We start from the raw sequence: 8,792 nt of genomic DNA, 5'->3' as shown, positions 1-8,792 counted from the left end.
CCACCCCCGCTCCATGTAGCTTGGTACAACTGTCCACATACAACCCAAAGGTATCATAAAATACAGAATCAATCAGTAAGAAGTACACAAAAAAGAGTTCACGGATTCTGAGTACGCCCGTGTAGAAAGGAGTGTGTTAACAAGGCAGAATCCTAACAACCAGCAAGGGCCAGCCCGACCTGGAAGAAGTGTCATCAGACACCTGTCTCCAGTGGGCCAATCTCTCTCCAGAGAGGGAAACCCCCAACTAAACGAGTTTTCTGGTGCACGTGGGGACCTCTATGTGCTCTATGAAGACATAGAAGGCACTCTGAGGATCATCGTGAAACCAGACCAGACAATGTAAAAGGCAGGGACATGACAGCTTCCTTAGGAAGAACAAAACAGCAATCGTACCCAAAAGTCACGGCTCCTAATCTGTGTTGTCATTCATAGGACTGACCACTGTGACACCTGGGTGGTTAATACCTGCTTATGTGAATGTCCAACAATGTACCAAATTGGTCCGTTTCACTCTATCCCATCCCCCCATTCCCTTCATGCTGGAATACCCTTAACACACGCCTGCACCCTCACAGGTCTGCCGGAAAGTGTTAACGTTTCAGAGCAGGACACAAGCCGAGGGAGAGATGGCGCAACCTAAACACATTCTCAACTTTATTCACCATCCTAGCGATGGCCCTTCCATACGGTGGAGGAAGGGGGACCCCCACAGGGGTGTATAGAGACAGTGAAGGCCAGATTTGACCATTAGCAAAGGTTAAAGGGATGACCAAAGACCGGCAACCACAAAACAAGGAAGCCAGGGGTGGCCATTCCAAGTCTCCTCAAGGACCTGGAGCAGGTTCCAGAGCCCCAAGGGCCCCGCGGTGCGATCCCCAGAAGCCAAGGCCTGCAAGCCGTCCAGGAGAGCCCGTGGCCCCAGTAAGGCCTAGAGGGCAAGTGTGTCTTTGATGAGTCTGCGCATGGTGGTGGTGACCGAGGTGCCCAGGGCATCGGTGATCTGGAAGGAAATCTTGTAGAGGTAGGGCTGCACGTCCCGCAGGCCCGTGTCAAACACGTTGTCCACCTCCGACTGCGTGGGCATCTTGGGCAGGTACTCGTGCCGGTTCATCACCTCCACGATGTTGATGACCTTCTCACAGAGCTTCTCGCCCACCTTCTCCCGGCAGATCTGCCGCTCCTGCTCTGTGGCCAGGGCGACCACGTGCACCTTCACCGTCCACACTTCCCAGGGGATGCACTCGTCCGAGAAAGGCCAGCGGGACTTCTTCTTCTGGTAGAACTCCAGGGACATCTGCCCCAGCCCGTCGCCCCCAGAGTTGCGCAGCGCGTCCTGGGGAAGGAGGGACAACGGATGAGGAGGCCGAGGCTCTGGGGCAGCTCTGGCCCTGTGAGCGCCTGCTTCCTGGGCCCCAGGGGATCAGGCTCTCCGAGCGCTGCTAGTCCCTCCAGGAGGGCAGGGAATGAGACCACAGAGGGCAAAGGATTTATGTGAAGTGACACAGTGAACAGCCAGCCTAAACCTGAATGCTCCAAGCAAACCAACAAAATCTGTCTCCAAAGAAAAGCAGAAGACGAGATTAAAGCCCAGTGATCCTTAATCAGAAAAAAGGAAACCAAGAGGGGCACCTGGATGACTCAGTCAGTTAAGCAATTGCCTTTGGGACTCAGTCACGTGGCGGGGGGGGGTGTCAGCTTCTCCCTCTGCCCCTCCCCCGCTTCTCTCTCTCTCAAATAATATCTTAAGGTGGGGGGGGACCAAGAAACAGAAGGAGGAAGGGAAGGACAGACCAGACCTGGCTTCTCCCTCTTCTCCTCTGAGAAGCAAATGAGACCACCTCGTCCAATGATTCTGCCTATCCCCTACCTCCAGGGGGGTGGAGTGGCCCCACACTCTGCCTCCTAGGGCAGCTGGGACCCTGACGCACCTTTCCATCTGAGTTAAGACCAACTCGGAGGGTGAGGATGCTTCCCTCAAGTCCTGAACCCTCAAGTCCTGAAACGTCCGTCAAGGACTAATTTGCTCCTTTGTGGACAAAGCAAGGTCACGGGATCCTGGCTGGTAGTCATCGTGGCTAACACTTCCACAGTGCTTGTTCTGGCGCTGGCCTGGTTCAAGCACTTGACGTACCAGACTCATGTAATCTGCACAGTGCATGTGCCGATAAGCCAGGTACGATTACCATGCCAATTTTACATATGGGGAAATTGAGCCAGGGAAGTGGAGTCACTTGCCCAAGGTCACACACTTGTTGGGTTGTAGAGCCTGGCTCCAGAATCCATGATAGGTACGTGCCTCTTACAGGTGTCTAGAGGACCAACGGCTGACTGCCACAGCCTCCCTTGAAAAGGGACTGGGAAACTGTTATGAACTTACCCTGTCAGGTCTCAGAGGGACTGGGGAATGGGGAGTAGGAGTGGGGGGACACTGTGGCCTGGGAGAGGGTCCACCTCTGGGCATGAGCACATGGCGCCCAGCACCGTGTACGGGCTCTCCAGACATTCGTAGAACGGAAGCCAGACGACCCTCCACTTCTGACCTCAGACACGGGGCCTTAAAAAGATTCCCTCTTACTTGAAAAGTCAAAATAGCCACTCCCTGCAACAGTGAAACACTGCAACCCTGAATGCAAACAGATTCCCACTGCCCGAGGCGACTAGCATTAGCAGCCCAGTGTGTCCCCGCCAGCCTCCTCCCCGCACAGGCACATACAGACAGGTGCCGCACTGCCCAAAGGGACGCTCCGCTGGACGGCAAGCAACTGCGCCCAGCGAGCCTCCCTCTCGGGAATTTCCCAGGGGAAAGGAACTTCCTGAAGGCGAAAGTGGAAGCAGAGAGGAGGAGTCAGTAGGGAGAGCTGAAGGATCAGACAGAAGGTCCAGCCCAGGGAGGCGATGAGCGCCCTAGGGAACCCGATGTCCATGCCGCAAGGGCTGCCTGCTACCCTTCCCCGGGTAATTTTACCGGCCCCTTCCTCTGCCCCCAGCCGAAGCCAGCCTCCCCACAAGGAGCGCTGAACACACACGCGTTCCTTAGAACGTGGAAGAACCCGACAGGAACACTCGGGAAGCGTACGCTGGTACAAGAGCAAGCTGGGGTGGAGGGGCATTCGAGGTCCACCTGCCGCTCCCCCCCCACCCCCGCCGGGCCACACCCCTACCTTGAACTCCCCGACCACCTTGCGCAGGGCACGGTCCAGCTCCTCGGAGGAGACCCGCACGTAGGTGAAGTCGATGAAGTCACAGTCCACGTCCTGGGTGCCCACGGTGCCAATGGAGTAGGTGCCCTCCTTCTTGTAGTGGAACTTGCCCGTGCTCCGGTGCAGAAGCACCGTATGCAGCACAGCCAGCATGGCCTCCTCCACCTGCCGCCCCTCCACCGACACTTCCAGCACCTCCGAGCGGCAGTTCATCCTGCAGCCAGGGGCCCACACCCGGTGCGGGACAAGAATAAAGACGGGGGAGCTTCACCCCAGCCAGGGGCCACCCTGCAAGAGCAGCCAGGTCAGCAAGCTGACACTTTCTGAATGATCTCCCTGTTACCTGTCCACTGCCCTCCTGGCCCGGCCAGCCTCTGCCTCCGTGGCCCTTCTCTGCATTTCGACAACACATGACTACCAGGACGACTCTCGGGCTCAGAAAGGGAGAGAGCTTCAAAGTTACCAGTCCAAGCAACCAGCCAGGGCTTGACTTCAGGATGGCGTCCAGCGCAGTGTCCCGCAAAGGCTCGCTGCGCGGCACCTGTCAGGCACCAGCCGCTCGAGGCGAGCACGGCCCCTGCCCACGAGGCCGCAGGACTGCAGGAGAGAAAGGCAGGTGAATGCCACCTGACTGGCCAGAGTACAAGGCACGGGTTCAAAGAAAAGGAAGACTGGAGTCTGACTGCCTGGGACCTCGAAGGACCAGGTTAAAGCATTTGGACTCGGTGCTGAGGGAAGAGAAGAGTCAACGCCTCACTGTGCTGCCACGATCAGATCTGTGCATCAGAAAGTGAACCGGATAAAAGGTGAAGGATGGCTCTTTACTATTTTTTGGGCAGAAACTGCTCTGAGAAATCAATAAAAACTATGACGACTGAGGGGCGCCTGGGTGGCTCAGTCAGTTAAGCGTCTGCCTTCGGCTCAGGTCATGATCCCAGGGTCCTGGGACCAAGCCCCGCAACGGGCTCTCTTCTCCCTCTCCCTCTGTTCCTCCCCACCACTCGTGCTCTCAAATACATAAATAAATCTTAAAAAAAAAAAAAACAAAAACAAAAACCAAAGACTGGGCTTTGATGCCTGACTGACACACACACAAATCCCAAATCTCACCTAGTGCCAGGTCCACCCACAGACTCTGGAGTCAAAGCTTTCAGGTTTAAGACAGAAAGGCTGGGCAAGAGGTCCAGTTAGAGGCCCCGACAGTACAGACAGTTACAGAGGCAGCGCAAAGGGATGTGGGTGAGTGAAGTGCAAAGTGTGGGGATTTTCACGTCCAACAGTCCTGGGTCAAACCCCAGCTCTCCTATACCTTGCTCTGTAACCTCGAGCAAATCGCTCAACCTCTCTCTGTTTCATCTGTAAATTTGGATTCTTGTGAAGATCAAATAAAACCACATACGTAAAACACAGCAGAATAGTGGTTAAAGGGGCGCCTGGGTGGCACAGAGGTTAAGCGTCTGCCTTCGGCTCAGGGCATGATCCCAGCGTTATGGGATCGAGCCCCACATCAGGCTCCTCCGCTAGGAGCCTGCTTCTTCCTCTCCTACTCCCCCTGCTTGTGTTCCCTCTCTCACTGGCTGTCTCTCTCTGTCAAACAAATAAATACAATCTTTTAAAAAAAATGGGGGGAGGAAAAGGAGAGCTGACCAAGAGCAGAGGTAGGTAGACACTTGCCTTATAGGTATTAATATGNCAGCTCTGCCACTTGCTCACTGTGTGATCTTGGGCAAGCTACTTCAAGCCTACGTGACTCAGTTTCCCAAATCCACATAAAGGGGATCTATAGAAGCTACCCTGAAAGGACTGTCCAGGCAGCGGAAGATTTAGCATCTATAAAGCACTCAGCACCTGGCAAGGAAGTAAACAGTAATATCAGCCACTATAATTCATTATGATACCACTGTTGCTGAGAGAGGACACAGCCTATGATACAGCACTGGTGGACCCAGTGGGAAGGAAAGAACATACCTGAGAACCAGACTTTGGTAAGTAACTGACTATGAGCCCCAAAGGAGAAGCAATAGTCACATTTCTTGCTGAGCATTCAGCTTACAGACCTGCCCTGACGGGGAACTTACCACCTCTCACAGCAGACCGTTCCATCTTTAGATGGCTCTACTCAGATACTCCTTCTACAGAAGAAATTCACTCCTTCGCGATTCAAACCCCTGGTCACAGTTTGGATATCAGGAGCCACACAGAATAAGTCTCACCCCTTTTCCAATAATGCGCCTTTCTGATATCTGTAACAATTCTTCCATCACCCTTCACCCCTAGCACAGGTTAAAGGTCCCCAGTCGGGGCACCTGGGTGGCACAGCGGTTAAGTCTGCCTTCGGCTCAGGGCGTGATCCCGGCATTATGGGATAGAGCCCCACATCAGGCTCCTCTGCTATGAGCCTGCTTCTTCCTCTCCCACTCCCCCTGCTTGTGTTCCCTCTCCCGCTGGCTGTCTCTATCTCTGTCGAATAAATAAATAAAATCTTAAAAAAATTTAAAAAAATAAAAAAAAAAAATAAAGGTCCCCAGTCCCCATACACATGACAGCCAGACATCACATCTTATCTGGCAGCTCTCCTCTAAGTGTATTTCAGTTTGTCTCAAGCCCCATTAAATAGCAGTGCTCAGCGGAGAACACGAGGCAGTCCGGGCACAGCTCCGAGAGATCAAGCTGGCTCTGCCTCTCGCTCGGCTACCAGCGCGGGCCTACCTGTTCCAGCAGTCATCTCTTCACAGGTGTTATGCTGTCTTGGCTCTCTCACTAAACAGTTCATTGAGGGCAGGGACTAGACCCTACTCATCACTGGAAACTCAGTGCCTGGAACCTAGTACAAAGTAACTGCTCAAATCACCCTGACCGGGAGGCTTCAGCTCCTTCCAAGAGTTGCTGGATTGATTTCTCCTACGCTCAGGAGGAGTCGGGCTCTCCCGCTCATTTCTGTCCTCTAGTATAACTCCCTTCAACAGGCTCCCATCTAGAGGCTCCCAGCTCTGGCCCAGCTCCCCCTTCTTCCACCACTTCCCCCTCTGGGGTCCCCCACAAAAGTTCACCCAGGCCACTTCTTTCTTTTACCCCACGCCCAGGCTCTTCCCTCATTATTGAACAGCTCTAGGCAACACTCCTCCAGGAAGTCGGTACTGACCAACCCCAGCCTCGATCCCACAGCAAGCCATCTCTGGTCTGTGATGAGCTTGTCTGTCCCCTTCCCTTCACCCTCGCCTCCGGTGAGCAGGGAGTCTTCTCTGGGAAGTCTCATCCCTCCGATCCCCCCAAGGCCCAGGTCTGCAGAGCACAGAGCCAGGTTGGAGCCCAGGGCATCCCGATGCCCACTTACGCGTACAGGCTGGAGCGTGGGTCCCTCAGACTCGGACCATGCCCTTGCCCCTCCTCACGCGCAGATGCCCCCTCCGCAGGTGCGCCTCGACGTCCGCGCCGGCGACTAAGCGCGAGAGAGAGACTAAAAGCAAGAACAGGAGGCTCAGCGTCAAGACACTCCGGCGAGCCCCAGGAAGGGCCTCCCGCCCGAGTCCCGTGTCTCCCACCGCCACCACCCTCCACCCGCCGAAGTGCAAGGTCCAGGGAAGGAGCTGCCTCCTTAGGTCCCGGAAGATGCGGGGGGGAGGGGGCCTCCCCGCGCCCAGCCTGGCCGCGCTCGGGAATTCGAGGCGCGCCGTCCCTCCCGGCGGCCCGGGAGTGCCCGCGCTCGCACAGGGGAAGGGGGCAGACGGCTGGCACGGCCCCCCACCTCTCCGAGGCCGCGTCCGGTACCCGACAACCAAGCAACCGCGCACCAGCTGGAGCCCGACCACCGCGGCAGGAGGCGGCGGCAGCGGCAGCGGCGGCGGAAGTCCGAACCTCCGCCCCCGCCGGCCGGGCGGGTTCCACCGGCTCCGTGCGCCTCCGGCGGGGGTGCGAACCCCGCCCGGCCGGGCCCCGACAGCAGCGCAGCCGCCCTCCCCGCCTTACAGCCACGCCGGCGGACACAGGGAGCCACACACTGCTCCGTGAAAACGTGCTTGATTTTGTCTTGATTACCTCGCTCGGACTTTTTGAGTCGATGGTGAGAAGTATCCCCCTCATTTGGACGAGTCCATTCACTCCCACCACCGAGAGTGTAGTTGTGGTTCGGCTGGAACACGCACTTCCGCCATCGAGATGAGAGGCAAGGAGAGGCCGGTGCGCTCTGTGCCGCCTCCCCAGGCGGAGAGGAGTCATCGGCGACGAGCCCGCCTCTGGGACGCTGGTCTGTCTGGTCCCCAACTCCAGGCGCACAGGCCTGGTCGGGGCACCGATCCCCCAAGATGAAGGGCATGCCATCTGGAGAGGGGGCCCGGAGATGAGCCCAAGCCAGGGCGCTGCATGATGCTGAACGGATGGCAAAACTTTAGCTTGTCCAACGTGCATGATAGAATCCCCGGCCCCACGATGCTGGAGAAAGGGGCTTAACCTTACTGTGTTTTCCTCATGCAGGAGCAGTACTTGGGGCTCTACCATGACTGATCTGGTGACAATTCTTGTAAGGCTCCTAATTCTGCCATTGCCCCCCATGTGAGCCCCTTGAGGTCACTCATCCTTTCTGATTTTCTCCTGTATAAATAGGGCGCTGTTGTGAGGATCACAAGAGAGAATTCATATGAGAGATCTTTGTGGAATGTAAAGTGTTATACGAATGAGTCCGTTTTTAGTGCTCTGTAACTTCTGGGAACGTGTTTGGTTTTCCATGTACATCGTAAGCCCTGGGCAGGCAGAGGTTTGTCCGTCATTTTGTTAATGCCCACAGGGCCTGGCATGCCCCAACCGAGACCTGCTTGAGTGGTTTACTTGAGGATTAAGATGCTCATTTTTCTAACATACGCTTTCTTTCCCAAAATAATAATAGATCATCTTTATTGAGTGGAATGTAAAGAGCACCATTCTAAGTGCTTTAGATATGTTAATTAATTTAAGCTTGATAATGATCAATACTAGAAGGCAAATAAAAGAAACTGACGCTGGGAGAGGTTAAGGAACTTGCCCAAGGTCACCCAGTAAGTAGCCGAGCCTGGGGTTCAAATGCAAGGTTCCATACCACCACAGAAGTTCTCTTTCTGGTTTCTTCGCCCTGACCCTCCCCATGTGCTACCATTCTGTAATACACCCCACTCAAAGCCTGCTTTCTAGGGGGAAGGTGCCTTGATCAGTAGCATTTGCTAGTTTTCTGTGATGGCTGATTTGAAGCTACAGGACATCCCTGAATGCAGAGTCCAGAATGGATGAAGGATTGCATTTTAATCTCAGAGGTACAGTGGGCTCTCTAGCACCAACCAGGACCAGCTGGCTCCAGCACGCCCTTTAGGCTTCCCCTCTCCCACCAGTTTTTCTTTCTTTCTTTTTTTTTTTAAGATTTTATTTATTGATTTATTTGTTTAGGTGTTTATTTATTTTAGAGAAAGGGGTGGGGAGAGAGAGTGTGAATGGGGGAAGGGGCAGGGGAGAGAAAGAGGGAATCTCAAGCCGACTCCTCAGTGAGCACAGGACTCCATCTCATGACCCTGAGATCACCACCTGAGCGGAAATCAAGAGTCCAAGGCTTTAACCGACTGAGCCACC

At 55.0% G+C, this 8,792-nt stretch overlaps 1 protein-coding gene across 2 annotated transcripts; it reads right to left on the bottom strand.

The window, feature by feature from the left end:
- Positions 1-634: 634 nt before the first annotated feature.
- Positions 635-7,315, bottom strand: ATG101 (autophagy related 101). 2 transcript variants are annotated; one of them, XM_011227856.3, is made up of 4 exons: positions 7,239-7,315; positions 6,538-6,660; positions 3,165-3,491; positions 635-1,336 (listed from the first exon to the last, which is right to left on the bottom strand). In XM_011227856.3, the coding sequence occupies exons 3-4, from the start codon at positions 3,414-3,416 to the stop codon at positions 932-934; spliced, it is 657 nt and encodes a 218-aa protein (XP_011226158.1). In that variant the 5' UTR covers positions 3,417-3,491; positions 6,538-6,660; positions 7,239-7,315; the 3' UTR covers positions 635-931. The 2 variants fall into 2 exon arrangements, with proteins under 2 accessions (XP_011226158.1, XP_034501371.1); XM_034645480.1 differs by lacking the exon at positions 7,239-7,315 and adding an exon at positions 6,949-7,097.
- Positions 7,316-8,792: the final 1,477 nt, after the last annotated feature.

This window comes from Ailuropoda melanoleuca, chromosome 16 (genome assembly GCF_002007445.2).
Source record: "Ailuropoda melanoleuca isolate Jingjing chromosome 16, ASM200744v2, whole genome shotgun sequence".
Classification (NCBI taxonomy): domain Eukaryota; kingdom Metazoa; phylum Chordata; class Mammalia; order Carnivora; family Ursidae; genus Ailuropoda; species Ailuropoda melanoleuca.
The sequence above is the reverse complement of the archived record's forward strand: the minus strand, read 5'-3'. Positions and strand labels throughout refer to the sequence as shown.